We start from the raw sequence: 19,237 nt of genomic DNA on the forward strand, positions 1-19,237 counted from the left end.
CTACCCTAACCCTCCTGGGGGGTGCCTAACTCTAAGTCCCCCCGGGGCTCCCTAAACTTAAACCTCCCCTCCTTCGTTCAGTATGCCGGGTGTCGGGACTAAAGCTAGGCATCTAAATCATTAGCCCCACTACGGAATCCCGACACCCAGCATACTGAACAAAGTTTTGCCGGGTGTCTTAGTGTCTAGCCGCGCGGGGGAGGGGAGGTTTAAGTTTAAGGAGCCCATGTCGGGATGTAAGTTTTGTGATATGGGTGGGCGGGATAGCGTCCGCCGGTATCCTGACGGCATCCCACTCCTGCTTCATGCTCTCCCTGTACACCTGCTCACAATCACCTCTGCCCTGGGCTCCGGCTCACAATCACCTCTGCCCTGTTATCCTGTTTTCCCTGTACACCTGCTCACAATCACCTCTGCCCTGTACTCATCCATTCCTACTCATCCTGTACCCGCACAGAAGTGTTTATGGGATTGTGGCACTTGTAAAGTGTATGTTTTTTCTGTGCCTTTTCTGTGATGTTTCACAGAATGCAGTGTTTATGAACAGAAATATATTTTACTTGTGAGTTATACCTTACAATATTTTTAAATTATGCCCCATTAAATAGAATTTATACTTCCACAAAATGGTAAAACCCAGTGGGCAAATAATTTGTATGGTTGGGGTTCAGTGACAATAGATTAAAGCAGGCCTGAACTGCAGCCTTATTTTACCATTTAAAATACAAAAAGGGTGCACAATTGCCCTTTTAAGAATAAAATACCCTCTTACTGTTACAAATATGAAACAGTTTATCGTGTGACTGACAGATCAGTGCGACCATGAAGCACAGCCAAAACCCGTTTTTTTGCAGTTTTTAATTGTTAAATAAATTTTACTCTGCATTATATTCCAACTTTATACAGTTATATTATTAAACAATGTACAAATTCTCAGAAAATCAAACTTATTTAAACAATGTAAACAAATGAATCTGTTAAATTCTATTTCACAGAAAACAAGTTTCAATTTTTCAAACCTCAAACATTTATCAAAATCAGAACAATGGTGAACCTTCTTAAAATATGTAAATATATGCATATCTGTTATTGCTTCTACTGTAGGAGTCTCAGGTCTATGCAGAACATGCTACTCAGGCTTTGAAAGCTCAACAAGGTATTCTGACATGAGGTCATGAATCCATATATCAGTGTCTGGTAAGGAAGTATCCACAAAGTATGCCACAACCTTCCGATCCCATGGATTAGTGCTATCATGGACTGTTTGTATAAGTGCCACAAGAGGTTTCCTTTCCACGTGGTTTCTGAAAACTATTGAAGCTTCCTCAGACCACTGCTCACATTTCACACCTAATTAGAGAATAAAAATTATTATTAATACACAAATATTACAAGTACAACCTTCATTCTTACTGACTGATCTGTGAGCATATGATTAAACAAACAAACAATAGGCAATTACAATATTAAGAAAATGCAATGTTCCTTAGAGGTGGAAGAAGGAGAGGAGAGCAAGAAACAAATTGCCTTTTCATGCTGTATTGGGTAACTCAGCAAAAATACACAGATTTTTCTTTTTCTTTTAAATAAAACAAAGCTGAGTTAGGTTAACTATGTGCATCAAGTCTGGATGCTGGGAAAATCAACAATACAGATTACACACACACACACAAATGTCAAAACATGTGAGTATCCAGGGAAAGTCAAGAGATAATTACAACTTTCATACTCGTGAAACGTGCCCGCATCCCATGGGTCTTCCATAGCAAGTGCTTTAAAAATATTTAAAGTCACTATTGATGTCATGAATAGTTTTTAGTCTGTCCAATAAAACATTAGCTCTTTGTCAGCGATACATGACACTTTTATATCTGTGTGCACCTGAGCCCCTGAATCTGTATACGTAGTGCTACAATGTAGCAGCCGCAGCTTTTTTCATTCAATGTTCCATTGTGCTTCATATACAGACTCAGGTGCACACAGATATACAAGTGTCACATATCAAATCAATCAGCACAGTCTACTGGGTTCATCCTAGTCACATCAATTTGTGCAGAGTTGCACGGGACACCAGGCAAGTCGCGCTGTAAACGTACTGAGCTAGATGGGAAGGAGATATTGCAACAGGAGAAACGGCTCTGCAGGCTGAAGAGAGGAAAGTCAATAAACTCCTTGTGGCAGGTCAAACAGCTAGCAACAGTACACAGCACAGAAGACAGTGACCAGCTGCCACACTGCAGTAAAAACTACTTCAAGACACGGGAGACAAGGCTCCCTTCAGCAGCTCACCAGCACCAGGGTAGGACAGTAGAGACTCAAAGTTACACCAAGCAGGAACGCAGCTTAAGGGACGGAGAAACAGCAGTTGGGAGATGCCCTCAAAAGCAGCACACCGCCACACACAAAGAAGCAGTAGACCAGGGAGAATGCAGTGACTGGACTGGCGGTAACCATCAGACAGACAACCGTAGGAGATGACAGCAACCAGCTGAGCCAGCAGTCAGGAAGGCACCATTGGATTTGGCAAGAAGGAGCATCGGCACTCAGCCGTAAGAGAAGGGAAGGGAAGCGGGCCCAGGGGGTTGTCCAAGCAGGACCAGTCACATCAGGATATGAAATCCAGATTAATGGGCCAGAGAGTTGTGGTTAGCAATACTCACGCCTTTAAATATTCCCGCTATTAAATGTGCCCTTGAAACTCTTCTTTCCATATGAGCCTACCACTCCCTTTTGCTAACTTTCAAGCCTCTGCTCTCCCAAACTCTGCTCCCTTAACAGTCGTGTCGTGCCCCATATCCCCACTAGAATGTAAGTTCAAGCAGGTCCCTCTAGCCTTTGTTTTTCTCTACATAATTATGTAATCTGCACATTCTAATTATGTATATATGTAAAGGTGTGAACTTTTAGATAAATTTTGTACACATGCAATTTGTTATATGACATATGTATGGCACGACAAAACTCACAAATAAAAAATAACCAATTGTAGTTACTCACCAGCAAGCTGACTTGTTACAGCCTGAAACGGTAGCCGTCTAAATTTATCAATCAGGGGTTGAACTAGCCGAGAATTAACCAGTTCATGTCTGCCATAGTCCAGTTCATACACAGAAACCAGACCATTTGTTAGGATTCCTTTCAAGAGCACCCGATACCACCTGAACAGATATTAAAATTATTTAAGCAATGAACTTACACCACAATTAAGCCCGTCTCCCTTCCTTCTTCTCTTTATAACTTTTACTACTCATACAGTCAGGTGCATAAATATTAGGACATTGACAGAATTTTCATATTTTGGCCTCTATTCACCACCACAATGGCTTTGAAATGAAACAAACAAGATGTGCTTTAACTGCAGACTTTCAGATTTAATTTGAGGGTAATTACATCGGTGAACAGTGTAGGAATTACAACGGTTTCTATATGTGCCTCCCACTTTTTAAGGAGCCAAAAGTAATGGGACTATCAACTCAAAAGCTATTTCATGGACAGGTATGGACCATTCCCTCGTTATTTCATTATCAATTAAGCAGGTAAAAGGTCTGGATTTGATTCTAAGTGTGACATTTGCATTTGGAATCAGCTGCTGTCGACTCTCAATATGAGATCCAAAGAGCTGTCACTATCAGTGAAGCAAGCCATCATTAGGCTGAAAAATCTAAACAAACCCATCAGAGAGATAGCGAAAACATTAGGTGTGGCCAAATCAACTGTCTGGAACATTCTTAAAAAGAAAGTACGCACCGGAGACCCGGAAGACCACGGAAAACAACTGTGAAGAAAAACCCCTTCACAACAGTTGGCCAAATTAAGAACACTTTCCAGGAGGTAGGTGTATATGTGTCAAAGTCAACAATCAAGAGAAGACTTCACAAGAGTGAATATAGAGGGTTCACCACAAGATGTAAACCATTGGTAAGCCACAAAAACAGGAAGACCAGATTAGAGTTTGCCAAACAACATCTAAAAAAGCCATTACAGTTCTGGAACAACATCCTATGGACAGATGAGACAAAGATCAACTTGTACCAGAGTGATGGGAAGAGAAGAGTATGGAGAAGGAAAGGAAGTGCTCATGATCCAAAACATACCACCTCATCAGTGAAGCATGGTGGTGGTAGCATCATGGCGTGTGCATGTATGGCTGCCAATGGAACTGGTTCCTTTGTATTTATTGATGATGTGACTGCTGACAAAAGCAGCAGAATTAATTCTGAAGTGTTTTGGGCAATATTATATGCTCATATTCAGTCAAATGCTTCAGAACTCATTGGACGGCGCTTCACAGTGCAGATGGACAATGACCCGAAGCATACTGCAAAAGCAACCAAAGAGGTTTTTTTAAGGCTAAAAAGTGGAATGTTATGCAATGGCCAAGTCAATCCCCTGACCTGAATCCGATTGAGCATGCATTTCACTTGATGAAGACAAAACTGAAGGGAAAATGCCCCAAGAACAAGCAGGAACTGAAGACATTTGCAGTAGAGGCCTGGCAGAGCATCACCAGGGATGAAACCCAGCGTCTGGTGATGTCTATGCGTTCCAGACTTCAGGCTGTAATTGCCTGCAAAGGATTTGCAACAAAGTATTAAAAAGTGAAAGTTAGATTTAGGATTGTTTAGTTTATCCCATTACTTTTGGCCCCTTAAAAAGTGGGAGGCACATATAGAAACCGTTGTAATTCCTACACCGTTTACCTGATTTGGATGTAATTACCCTCATATTAAATCTGAAAGTCTGCAGTTAAAGCACATCTTGTTTGTTTCATTTCAAAGCCATTGTGGTGGTGAATAGAGGACAAAATATGAAAATTCTGTCAATGTCCCAATATTTATGCACCTGACTGTAAATTATGAAAATGCCACAATCTATATATTTAGCATACAAAGGTATTTTAATATTACTCCCCTTATTCAATGCAGTCCTTGTATTTACTCCGATTCATGAGCCTTACAACAGACATTTATACTTACCAAATTAAACGTATCTGCTTTTTTTTAAATATTGTTACAATAAGTGACAATAATGGTTAAAATACATAGTCAATTCAGCTGCCTAAAAAATGTAGGTGTGGCAAAATAGGTTGACAGATATATGGTCAACCCATTTTCTTTTGTATTTTAAGCCTAATCCTAACCCTCCCCCTAGCGCAGGGGCGTCTAAAGAGAGGAGGGGGCCCGTGTGCACTCCCTGTGCGGGGCCCCCTCCTCTCTCCCCGATGGCCGGTAGCCAACTGACGCGGCTAGCCAGCCACCTGAGCCTTAGTAGACTCCGGGTACTAGAGTGTGCCCGGAGTCTACTGCGCATGCGCAGAACGCCGGAAAGTGGCTGTGGCGGCCATTTTTCCAGCTTTATGTGCATGCGCAGTAGAGTCCGGGCACACTCTAGTGGCCGGAGTGTACTGCGCATGCGCAGAACACCGGGAAAAGGGCCGCAGGGCCATTTTTCGATGTTCTGAGCAGCGCAGACACCAGACGTGGAACCACTGACAGGTAAGTCTAAAATAATATGGGTGCAGTGTGTGCGGTGCGGGGCCCACCTGGACCCGTGTGCCCCGCACACACTGCACCCATTATAGATACGCCACTGCCCTAGCGTATAAACCTAACCCTCACCCTGGTGCCCAAACTTAAAAATGTTGAAAACAAAAAAATATATATATTTTTTGTGTCAACCATTTGAACCTTTTCGACCTTTAGTGCCGGTCTACCATCTGGTGTCGACCTATACATTGTCGAACTTTTATCTGTCGACCCTTCAATCTGGATACCAAAAAACGTACACTACTCTATTATGGAAATGAAAGACTCACTTTTTGTCCACTTTTGCAGCATACAACTTATTCTTCTCCACATCCACTGGTTTCTCTTCTTTAGTGCTGTAGTGTAAAAGCATTTCTTCCATAAGAACCTCTAACTTGTGCAACTCTTGCCAAGGCTGGAAGACAAAATGACCGGGATGGCAAGCCACTGACACAAAGACATCTATGTGTTCTCCAGACTTCGGCAGAGATAGAGGTGGTGGCAAATCTAAGGGACTGGCTGCTATGTTTTGCTCTATGGGCTGTTTTTTTGTTACATTGCTTTGATCTTTACGAGATGCTGCCGCTAGTGTTCCATCAGCTCTGCTCTTTGACAAGCTAGAGGCAGTACTAGGTAATGAATTATTATTTTGCTTCCACAACTCTTCATTTGTGATTTGGCGATTGATGCTACGTTCAGGATCAGGAAAGTTCTTTGATGTGAAGAGATACACATACACCATGCTTTTTGCTTCATCCATTTTCACTACCTGTATAGAGCAGAGAAAAGAATAGCAGCCTTTACACAAAAATGGCTTCCAAAGTCACACACCACAGCCTATAGTTTTGGAGTTGGAGACATTTTGACAGTTATTTACTTCCATTCACAAACTAAACATCTGGAAACTCTGGCACATACAGATGTGTCCTGCTACATCTTTGCCGATCGCGCTACGAAGGTGTGCACGCATCGCGCAACGTGATTACCTGCAGCAGCATACGCTACGGCACGCACTGTGATTATACCATGCATTCCAAAGGTGGCTCGGATGTGAACGCAATGCACATATGCGCTCGCGGGCACACACCTCATGCCATGCATGGCGCGATTTTCTGCGTGCGCAGCAGAGATGTAGCAGGACACATCTGTAAGAGGACATTACTTTGGAAAGTAAAATTAAAAACCCATTGACATACTTGGGCCAAAAGGGGTGGAAAAGGCACTTGTTGGATGATTTTCATATCAGGGATATAACAGCCCTGTCCTGGGTACTTGTTTTGAGGAAAGTCTAAAAAGCCATAAAAAAAAATTTATGTGCTAACGCATGCTGCAATTATTTGTGCCCAAGCAGCTGCCAAGCCAAGTGGTGAATAAGCATTGCCCCTCTTATTTTCTATTTCCCAATTCTAGTGCTGGATGTAATAAAGTAGTTATGTCATGTCAGTCAGAGGGTTACATACAGTATTATACACAGTCTCAGATAACTACAGCTTATCTATTAGGAAGATATAATACTAAATAACGGATGGATAGGCCTGTATTCTGAAACGGTAACAAAAGATAGATAGCAGTATGAGAAATACCACATGTGCTATTAATGTGTGGGGATTTTTGTTACCTTGATGCTACACTCCGAACAGTTTAAAACAGTGTTCCTGAGCCACAGTACTGCATCTGGGGTCCACATACCAATGCTTAGTGGAAGATCAGCAAGACAGCACCTAATAGCCTGAAAATAAAAGTCTGAATTAGCAATTCCACAGTGCAAAACAATGTTTTATAAAGCAGAAATTGTGCATTTTATTATATGGTTTATTTTAGACAACATCTGTTTACAAAGTAAGAACACTAACCTACAGTTTCTGTTTAAACGCATTTTAATATATTGCAAACCATTACATTTGCAAAGTCTCACACAGGACAATACATAAGAATCAGATAAATGGCCACAGGCCATAGAATACGGTCTTTATACCTTTTGAAAAGGCATCTAACAGCGTCCACAAATATAAATGTGTAAGTCCTTATTCTAATACAGAATTAAAGATAATTAGTACTACTTATAAACCAACTAACTTGCTATATGCAGGTTGTCTTTCATATTACATTCTAGATGCTGGGTGGTGTCCTTCGGTGTTATAAACTATGGAATTTTGGCATTTAGTCAAAACTAATATATTCGATGCATCGAGGAGAAAAAGGAGACTTGTGTTGCTTACCTGTTAAGTCTCTTTCTTCGACTCCATAGGGGGCATAGGGATGACACTGGGGGTATAGCCTGAAAAGGAGAGCCTGAGCACCAAATAGTTAATTGAAAACTCCCACGAGCTCAGGCTGCCTCTCTTTCATACCCCGCCCCCAGCAATCGACAGCCAGTTTAGTTAGCAAGTCCACGGAAAGGAGCGAGAGGGGAAGGAAACCTGGCATACATACAGAACCTACAGACATCTGTGGGCATAGCCGGTCAGGTCACCAAGGAAACACACAACGGAAGCCAGGTGAGTCAGGGTGGGCACCCTATGCTCCATATGGAGTCAAAGAAAGACTTAACAGGTAAGCAACATAAGGCTCCATTTCTTTTTCCTCCACAGGGGGCACAGGGATGACACTGGAACGTCCCAAAGCTGTCCCTCTATGGGAGGGGACGCTCCTGAGCTGTAGTGAGAACAAAACGCCCAAAGGTGGTGTCCGAGGATGCAAAAGTGTTAAATGCATAGAAACAAATAAAGGTATGAGCAGACGACCATGTGGCAGCTTTACAGAGCTGTTCTGCTGAAGCACCACAGCGCACTGCTCAAGAGGTCCCCACTGACCAGGTGAAGTGGGCAGGAAGATCCACCAATGTGTAAGCCTGGCGAATTGTGAAACGGAGCCAGTGGGCCAAGGTTTGCTTAGAAGCCAGCCAGCCCTGCTTGAGCACATCATACAGAACAAACAGAGAATCTGACTTGCGAATATATCTGGTCCTATATACGTAAAGCCAGAGAGCCCGCACAACATCTTAAGAGGCTTCCGGCTTAGAAGAACCCGGAACCATAAAAGACGGAACCACAATTTCCTGATTATTGTGGAAATGCGACACTACCTTGGGAAGGTAACTCAGGCGAGTCCTCAGCACAGCCCTATCTGAGTGGAAAACCAGGAATGGGGAGCGATACGATAAAGAGCTCAAATCAGATACCCTCCTGGCCGATGCAATGGTAAGTAGAAAAACTGTCTTCCACGTAGCCGAACTGTCTACAATGGCTCGACGGGAGCTGATTGGAGAACCAGACAGGTCCCAAGGAGCCAAAGGAGGCACGAATTGTGGTTGAACATGGAGAATTCACTGGAAGAAGGTCCGCACATCAGGTAACAGCGCTGTCTCCTGCAGAGAACAGACAAAGCCGAAACCTGGACCTTCAAGGAAGAGAGCCGGAGGTCCAAATCCTGACCAGTCTGCAGAAAGGAGAGCATATGGGAGAGGCGAAAAGACCTGGGGTTAAGACCCCAAGTCATGCTCCAAGCAAAATAGGTGCGCCAGTCTGGGTGATAGAGGGCTTCCTGGCATTAAAAAAAGGCAAGGCAAATATAAGCAGCGCTATAGTGGTGTAAATTAATCACATACATATAAATTTGATAACTTATTTATTAAAAAATATATAAAATATTCTATCAACCTATAATCATAAGCATCCTGTATAAAAACTTATTTGTAAACATACAGTGTACATAAGAATTACATCAACCAGTGTGTTTAACAATCTGTGTGCAAATATATAAAAAATCGATTCATAGTTAGCTCAATGATCGTTAAGTTCCGTCCAGAGCAATGTAAGAAAAAAACCAGAAAGCAGTCTTTGCTAATAAATATGTAAGCAAAATGATTGATAGAGTCGGCTTGCGACCTGCTGTGTGCTCCTATACAGTCACTCGCTGCCGGTATCCAACCACTGTGGTGTATTCAAAGGGGCAAACGGAGCTGGCTTGCGGCCTGCCAGATGATGCTCCTATGCGATTGTATCCCTTGATACCTTCAGCATTAAGCATGGTCCAAATTACCCCTTTGCTATCAAGATGGGTGTCTCAAGAGTCACCCGTTCAAAGCGAGACGAGCCAGATCCGGATGGAAGCACGGACCCTGTGACAGAAGGTCCGGCCGCAGAGGAAAACGCAGAGGTAGGTCTATGGAGAGGCTCAGAAGATCTAAGTACCACATGCGCCGTGGCCAATCTGGTGCCACCAGGATCACTGTGCCTCCCTTCCAGCTTGAATATACGGAGAACCCGCGGAATCATCGAAACTAGAGGGAGAATGTATATCAGAGAGAACTCCCATGGAACCGCCAGAGCGTCTACCAAGAGAGGAGAAAATTGGAATTCCTGGTGCGGTAGCAATATCTTGGCAACTGATGGTTTTTTAAAGCCCCAACAGCGGACCAGCAGTTGAAATATGTCCGGATGTTGTGCCCATTTGCCTGCGTGAACTTCCTGGTGGCTTAAGAAGTCCACCTCCCAATTCTGGACCCTGGGGATGAAGAGCACGGAAAGAGCTGGAAGAGGATGCTCCACCCAATGGAGATGTGGCCGACCTCTTTCATGGCACCGTGGCTGCGAGTGGCTTATGTAGGTGACCAGGTTGTCGGACTGTACCTTTACCAGAAGTCCCTGGATGAGATGCTGCGCCTTGCAAAGCGCCCTGTACACAACTCTGAGCTCGAGGACATTGATGGACAGCTGGCTTTCTCGAAACGCCCATCGACCCAGGTAGGTTTAATTACATCACTGCTCCCCCCCCACCCCCGAAGTCTCGCGTTGGTGGTAAGATCCAGTCCTAGCTTCAAAAGCCACCACAGGAGAGAGAGTCTGAAGAATGAGCATCTGCGCTCTGAGATTCGGGTAAGACTTGTTCCATCATGCCAGAATGACCAGCTGGAGAGGCCGGGAAGGGAACGGTCCGTTCTCCACTATGTCGAAAGTGGAGAACAGAGACCCCAGGATCTGCATACAGGAGTGTATGGACACCCGACGGTGGCTCAGGAAGGCCTGGATCCCTGACTGCAGGCTAAAAATCTTGTCTGCTGGGAGGAAAACTCGCGGAGTCCTGGAGTCTAACAATGCTCCTAAGTGGTGAATACCCGGAGGAGTTCAGGTGGATTTCCGCCAATTGATTATCCAACTGTGTGACTGAAGCAGTTCCACAGTCAAATGGATGTAATCCATGAGAACCGTCAGAGACTGGGCCACGAGAAGGTCGTCCAGGTAAGGCAAGATCCAGATGCACCTGCGGCGAAGATGTGCCGCCATGACCTTCGTGAACACACGAGGAGCCACAGAAAGACCAAAAGGTAAAGCCCGAAACTGATGGCGTCTGTGCCTTACTGCAAACCTGAGGTATCATTGATGACAGGCTCTGATGGGAATATGTAAGTAGGCATCCTGAATGTTCCAGAGCCAGAAGCGCAGAGATTCCATGCGGAATCTGGGCATCTGGAGGGACCTGCTAAGTTGCTTTAAATTGAGAATGGGCCAAAACGAGCTGTCCAGCTTTTGGAAATGAAAAAGATTGTTGAAGAAACCCAACCCTCTGCGACGGAAGGATGGGCATGACGACTCTGGAGGGAACGAATAGACTCAAGAGCTAGTCCTTTTCTTGGCTTTGCGGGAAGGCCGATGGAAAATAAACGGTTGGCAGACGCTTCTGAAACGTAAGAGCCTAGCCCTGAGATATGACGTCTCTGACCCAGGTGTCCATTGTGGTCTGCAACCACACTGCTGAAAGAGCAGAAACTGGGGTCCCCCTGGCTTGGCAGGAGCATGTCTGATGGACCAAGGCTGCTTACATTGGGGCTTGGAGCTTTTGGAGTAAGGACCCTGGCTTCTGGAAAACGGTTGACCTCTGGCCTTGCCCTGCGAACGAAAGGAATGAGCAACAGATGTCCTAGATTTGGGCCGAGCCACTGAAGGCAAGAAAGCAGACTTGGATGCCCCCAGTGAAGCGAAAATCTTGTCTAATTCAGGTCCAAAAAGAATGTCCCCCGAATACGGAAGAGCTTCTAGCGCTTTTTTGGACTCTACGTCCACCTTCCAGGTGCGTAACCAGAGAGCCTGCCTGGCTGCAACGGCCGAAGCAGACACCTTAGAGGTCAAAATTCCAGTATCTATGACTGCCTTGGACAGGTAGGTAGCTGCCTCCCTAATATGCCCCGAGACACAAGGTCTCCCCTTTGAGTACCCAAGGTAAGCCCATCCTCTAAAGCATCAGCCCAACGGCTAACCGCTTTAGCTACAGAAGCGTACGCAAGGGTTGGACTAGCAAGAGCACCCACATTAACATAAATGGTTTTAAGGAATTTTCTAGCTTCCTATCCGAAAGATCTTTAAGAGAAGCAGTGTTAGGAATCGGTAGCAGAGATGACCTAATAAGACGGGTAATATGGGCAACCACGGGGGGTAGGAGCCTTCCACTTACCCGAGAGAGGGTAAAAGGCAGCAACATGCTTAGAAACCAGAAAGCGTATATTAGGGTGAGTCCACGCCTCCGCTAGGTGGTCTTCTAACTGCTCTGAAGAAAGGAATTCAGTTACCCCCTTCTTTTGATGGTTAAATACAGGAGCCTTGGATCTAGGTGGCTGCTCCAAATCCTCTACTAGGAGTATGAATTTAACCACTCTGATAAAAGCTTCCACATCTAATGGGCACAGTGTCTCCTCTGGGACTGAGGAAGTCTCAACCTCTGAGGTAATAGAGACACTGTCCTCATTACGATATTAAAATCTTCCACCCTTTGGCGCTGCCCCTCAGAGCAGTAGAAAAAAAAGACTGTGTGAAAAGTCACCAAACTTATCTGTAGACTCAATATGGCGGCAGTGCAAGAAGCGTGTCCCCGTTTGAGATGCAATAGACACTTATCTTGATAAAGACGCCGCAGAGCGTCGAAACGCGTTGTGTTAGTTTCTTTTTATCACATGATCCCCACATACCCGCTGTGATCCACATTAGCTGCTTGGCGGTATACCCAGGATCCATCTTCCACAGTAGTCTATGTTGGCATTTATTAGGGTATGTGTGTGTTTTATACCCATTTATTATTTTAATAAATCGATGGTACAGGTTGAGTCTCCCATATCCAAAATGCTTGGGACCAGGGGTATTTTGGATATCGGAATATTCCGTATTTTGGAATATTTGCATACCATATTGAAATATCTTAGGAATAGGACCCAAATCTAAACACAGGATGCATTTCTGGTTCATATACACCTTATACACACAGCCTACAGGTCATTTTATACTTTATTTTTAATAATTTTGTGCCTTAAACAAAGTTTGTGTACATTAAACCATCAAAATGCAAAGGTTTCATTATCTCAGTCATGCTAAAAATATTCCGTATTTCGGAATATTTGGATATGGGAGACTCAACCTGTAATAGCCATCATTTGGTGATTATCTTGTATTTCTGGATTTCTTGTGCTCCACATACCGTGGTGTGAGGTTCCCCAGTTGGATACATCAGAGGTGGACGTAAAGAAACCGCTATATGTATCTACCACGCTTGTGAAAAGTAAGCATACATGTAAGCACCTGTTGATGTACCAGTCACATTTGGGGTGTCCATATTGAGAGCCTGGATATCAGAGACTTTTTTGGTAATGGACTATACCTCCACTCGTGATATTACCCACACAAGTGGTGTGAATTATTCAATTAAGGATTGATACTACATCAGTTTCTTTTTTTGATGTTTCTTTCCATATATACGGACTGACAAAAAACATCTGGAGACTTCAGTATTATTGGAAGCACTCATAGCGCTGAACTGTAAGATCGTATATGTTTTGTTACACTGGCCTCATTGTCCGAGGAACCCTTATAGTCAGAACCCCCCTGGACAGTAGCGTAAGGCTCTCAGGTGCCGCAGACCTGCATCTGGGAGCTTTGTCCTTATCCAGCATTTGTTAAAAAGATGTCGACACCTGAGAAAGCCTTTGTACAGAGTAAAGGATTACATCCATGGTGGCTCTGTAACAGGTAGCTTAGAAGCAGGGAGAATGTTAGTAACAAGGAACGCTGGGGCTGCTAGCTGGTCTACTAACTGCAACATTATCTGTGTTAACGTACCGAAGCCAGTCCCTGACTGGATCCCGCTGAAAACATTTCCTGCTGTGGAGCCAAAAAACAATGGTCGTAAAGGCCATCTTGGTCCGGATCCTGAGGAGAAGTTATGTTTACACATTTTTGCAAATGCGCAGCACTGGAGCAACCACCTCCTTGGGAGCTCTATTCTTTGAACACTACAGGTGATCCAAGGTAAAAACACATGCACAAAGGCCTAAGCAACTAGTGTGTTACCAAGGAAAGTCAAAAAGTGTCCAGTTAATATAAAACAAATACTAGAGAATATATATATATAATATATATTTGTTCAATGTATGTTTTGTTGTCTGCTTTATTTTTGTTAGTATTAGCTCTATAACATTTGCGCTAATAATGGGATAGAGGTTTGTAATTGACAAACTATGGTTTTTATTGGTAGAATTATGTTTTTAAGCTGCTCTGGTTGGAAAACAAGCTTACTGCTGCCTTCCAGGCTCCATTGCCGACAGGTCCTATGTTGCCATGCCTACGGACAGCGTGCGTTCCAGGCCAGAGGCGGAAGTGCTTGTGACCACTTCCGGGCTGATGGCAGTTGAGCAGAACGGCCGGTCCGCGTGCACATTGCGGCGGCAGGCTCTCGATGACTCGGTCATTTTCAGATTGGCATGTATGGAACATTGGCGCAGGTTTAAGCTAGCTAAGTCTTTGGCACACTGTAATGTAACTTCACACCCCAGTGACTGTTTTTATACACATTTGCAGGTCTGTTTGGTGGACCGCAATGAATACTATATCATAACGTGAGGCATTGGACGTTTGTCCTAGTGCACATTAAGGTACGATTTCAGCATTTTTCTGATATGTCACTTACAGACCTCTGGATTTAGTCACACGTTAGGGGTTGTACATTCGATGAGGTGGTGTTATGAATATAGCTGCTGAGGACACGGTGTCACAAGTATATACTTTGCACTAAGTGATCAACACATATATATATATATATATATTTTTTTTTATATATATTTTTGTCATATACATCTAGAATGAATCTATACATCTGTGGGAACACAGATTAGCGTGTTTTTTTTTAAATTGAGTATTTTTTATTGGAATTTACTAACACCCAATAAAAATCAAGAACAATAACATAAAACAATACAGATAAATCGACATAATTAAACAGACACATAATAATGTGATACATATTGGGGCAATACATATATACCACTAAGTTAACAGTATACTAAAAAATATCGACCCAACTACATAGAGATATTACACATATTATACATCAGAACTAATTTGGTACGGCTCAGTCCTAAGTACAAAAATTTGCTAGCAATATAACTCAATTAGGACATCTATTCCACAATAATATTAAACATATCACACAGTGATCAAATCCACCTTATCTTATTAAACAACAAAAAAAAAAAAAAAAAGAAAAAATTTAAATTAAAGAGAAGCTTCTCCCGTGCCTGCACCTATACCATACAGCAGTAAACAATATTTAGGCATTACACATCAGGAAGAGCATACCTGGACTCACTCCATCTACTCCAAATACGGCCAAATTTGAACTCTGCCTTTCGAGTTAAATAAAAGTATTTCTCATGCCGAACAGTGGTATGGACCAATGTAAGCCATGCGCAAAAGTCCGCCAACCAGGTGCGAGCAATACTAAACTTAGCCAGAGTACACATATTAATGATGAACTGCCTAGCATATTCATCAAGAATGGTATCCTCCAAGACACCCAAACAACATACCATCGAAGTAAGAAGAGGGGCATGAATCCCAGTGGTGGAAAGAACATGTATAACCTTATCCCAAAATGTCTGTAGAGGGGCAATCCCAGAGTAAGTGCCAAAAAGTACCATCAGCCATCTGACACTTTGGCAAAATTTGGTGGCCTTACATCCAATATTTGCCCAACCTAATTGGAGTTAAATAAACTCTATGTAAAATATATAGCTGAATCTGTTGATATCTTACAGAGGCAGTGAAGGTGCAGGGAATATTCAGAGCCATATCCCAGTCACTATCAGTTATTGATCCCACATCCGCCTCCCATTTTACTTTAAGTTTAGATAACTTGGATTCGTGTGGAAAGGATGAAAGGTATGAGTAAATAAAAGACAAAGACCTACGGGGACCCAATGACATAAGTACTGTCTTAATGGGAAAGGACTGAATGTCAGGAGGACCAACTCTAAACTGAACACTGGGGGCGTGCCTAAGTTGCAGAAATCTGTAAAAATATGCTCTAAATAGAGAAAACTCCTCCTGCAGTTGAGAAAAGGATTTAAGTGTAGAACCGACATATAACTGTCCTAGAGAGTGAATACACTTGGTACCCCAACACTTGTCTAGTTTGAAGTGATCTCAATTCAGCCAGTGCCCTAGAATTCCACAAAGGTACATCAGGATCCAGTCCAGTAGATTGCGTGATAACAAGGGCTGCCTGCCAAATCTTAAGGGCCTGTATTAGGATCTGGGGAAGGGATCTATTAACTCTATCACTCAACAAGGCCTGTAGGGGCGTGTGACCAGGGGAAGCCTGAGACACCAGCAATGAGTGTAGTGCAGTGTGAGAAGTATCCTGAAGCCATTCCCTCACATGAGTTGTGCCGCGTAATAGTATAATCAAAAGTTAGGGAGCGCCAATCCTCCAGCAGACTTAGGTCTCCTCAATATTTTTAATCTAACGCAAGGTCGTCTATTCACCCATATCAGAGAAGATAGCATACTGTCCAATTTACGAAATACTGAGGCAGGGATAAACACTGGGGACTGCTGAAATATATATAATAGTTTAGGTTGTACTATCATCTTAATCAGATTGATCCTGCCTGTAACCGTGAGGGGCAGTTTAATCCAAGATTTAATTTTGTCTTTTAAGTATTCAAATAGGGGTCCAGGTTAAGCCTTATATAGTCATGCGGGGAGTTTGTAATGTAAATACCCAAATATTTAAACTGGGATACCCATCACAGGGGGGAGAGAAATGGGAGAAGGTAAAGAGAGGTCCTCTAAGAGGGAGGATAAAGGATTTTTTCCAATGAACTTTTAACCCAGAGTAATCGCCAAACAAATTAATAACTTGAAGAGCTACAGGCATAGCCACTGTATAATTAGTTAAAAATAAGAGTAAATAGTTGGCATATAGAGCCACAGTGTCTGTTCTAGTGTCTAATTGAAGGCCCACAATCTGAGGGTGTGACATTAAGGCACAAGCAAGAGGCTCAATTGCTAACGCAAAAAGGGCCGGGGATAGTGGGCAGCCCTGTCTCGTACCCCTTTCTAATAAAAAGGGTGTGGAAATAAATCCATTTACAGAGATCCTAGCCACAGGCCTATAGTATAACAGCTGAACCCACCGTAAGTATACAGGGCCAAAACCCATACTTTTCATTAGCTCCCAAAGGAACGGCCACTCCACGGAATCAAAAGCCTTAGCTGCGTCCAAAGACACAAATGACTGATGAGGACTCGTCTCCATGGGAGGCCTGAACATGAGTAAACACGTCTCACATTAATAGAAGTGGACTTGCCCGGCATAAAGCCTGTCTGATCCGAGTGGACCACAGAGGTTACAACCTGATCAAGTCTTAAAGACAAAATTTTGACCAGGATTTTCACGTCCGTCGGTATTAAAGAGATAGGACGGTACGAGTTCGGGAACCTGGGGTCTTTGTAAGGTTTTAATAATACAATGATTAGTGCTTCTGACATAGATGGTGGGAGGGTATTCATTTCAAACAGTTCATAATATAGCTCTAATAGTTTAGGGAAAAATACATTGGCATGCTTTTTAGAAACCTCTATTGGGATACCGTGCTTTACCCCCAGGAAAAGAATTAATGGCCCCATCCACCTCCTCTAAAGTCAGTGGAGCTTCAAGAAATGTTTTAGCCTCTGGAGAAAGGAGTTGCAACCCAATTGATGTAATATATGCACGCAAACCCTCCAAATCGCATGACAAATGGGACCAATAGACGTACTTGTAATATGATAGGAACACATCAGCAATATCAGAGATGGACGTGGCCACACAACAGTCACTACCAACAATCTCCGAAATGGCAATAGCAGGTCAGGCGGACTGGACCAATCTCGCTAGATAACTACCTGGTTTATCAACATTAACATATTAGGAGTTAGCACGAAATTGAAGTTGACGATTAGTTCTGTCTAATAGGTGGGTGGACCATGCCTCCTGAGCGACCAACCATTTAATTCGAGAAGCATCAAGCCCATCTTGTAAAAACTGGAATTCAGAATTTCTACAAGTGCATTCCAATTCAACCTCCTAATCCCTATAGTGTTTTTTAATTTCGACCACCCTTTTCAACAAAGTCCCTCTCATGAAAGCCTTAAATGAATCCCAAATCAGAACCAAAGTTACCAAAATAGCCCGTCCAAAGTGCCTCAAGCTCTGACCCTGCCCCCATCTGCGTCAACCAAGAGGGATGCAGCTTCCAGAATTTCTGTCCCCTTGGTTCGCCTAAATCTAATCCCATTACCAACGGAGAGTGGTCTGACACCCCTCTAGTCATGTATTAAATTTTAACTATCACAGAGAGCAGGCCAGGTGAAACCAGTGCCATGTCAATCCTTAAGAGTTAAAGGAGGAGAAACATGAAAACTGGCGCATCTCTGGACGCTTTTTGCGCCAGGCATCAACCCAACCTAAATCATCAATAAACCTTGCGAAACTAGTATTAGTTAACCCCCGAGTGCCCGGAGTCTGCCGCCATCTGTCCAAATACCCATTCATAATGTTGTTAAAGTCCCCCAGGCATATAACATGATTATTAGGGGAGTCAGCAATAAATTCAGTTGCTAATTTTAGTACATCGTAGCTAAACAGAGGAGGGATATAACCTGCCAATAAGAAAAGCGGGGTGGAGTGATACAAATCTCCCATATGTATCAGTCTGGACTCTATTCAGCACAAAGTGCACATTTTTATTTATGAGTATGGATTACCCCCACTAGATGATGTGGTGTGGGAGGCATGAAATGCCCAGCCTACCCAAGGACGTTTTTTTTTAAAAACATTTTATTGGTGTCTCAGATAAATGCAAAAACATAGTATATAAAATACATAGTATAGCAAAGACACAAAATTTAAATTTTTTGAACAACAGAATAAATATATTGAGTTTACATAGAACAACAATATATTGAAAATATAAGAGAAATAAAATAAGTAGACTGGGGTGGGAAGAGGGGAAAGCAGGGGGGAGGAGTGGGAGTAGAGTGTCCGATGAGTCACATGTTATCGAGCAATATCGTATCTAGGAGAAGCGACATCACCTGTTATTGCCATTCATCCTAGTTGTTTACAAAGATACCAAGTAGTCAACTCAAACACTTTGCACATTTGTCGAAATAGCAGGGAAGTATGGCTCCCATTTATTGTAAAAATGCCTGACTCCATTTTCTATATCAAATAAAGCATTCTTTCTATCTATATACATATGGTCCAGTAATTCTGATTGTATTTCCCTTATAGATGGGACAGATTTTGTGGCCCATTTGTTAAGAATAACTTGTTTTGCTAGCGTGACTATCAAGAGTCAACAGCGGAATCCAATCTGATATATCACCTTGTGTGGACCGTGCTGT

At 43.0% G+C, this 19,237-nt stretch overlaps 1 protein-coding gene across 1 annotated transcript in view; it reads right to left on the reverse strand.

Moving 5' to 3' along the window:
- Positions 1–863: 863 nt before the first annotated feature.
- Positions 864–19,237, reverse strand: part of TDRD7 (tudor domain containing 7) — a 187,311-nt gene continuing 168,937 nt past the window's right edge. The window contains exons 14-17 of the mRNA XM_088461286.1: positions 7,144–7,254; positions 5,816–6,294; positions 2,998–3,158; positions 864–1,350 (exon numbers count right to left, since the gene is read on the reverse strand). Of these exons, the coding sequence (XP_088317412.1) occupies positions 1,130–1,350; positions 2,998–3,158; positions 5,816–6,294; positions 7,144–7,254 (972 nt within the window). The 3' untranslated portion in view covers positions 864–1,129. The remainder of the gene's footprint in view (positions 1,351–2,997; positions 3,159–5,815; positions 6,295–7,143; positions 7,255–19,237) is intronic.

This window comes from Taudactylus pleione, unplaced genomic scaffold, assembly GCF_031769625.1.
Source record: "Taudactylus pleione unplaced genomic scaffold, aTauple2 ptg001032l, whole genome shotgun sequence".
Classification (NCBI taxonomy): domain Eukaryota; kingdom Metazoa; phylum Chordata; class Amphibia; order Anura; family Myobatrachidae; genus Taudactylus; species Taudactylus pleione.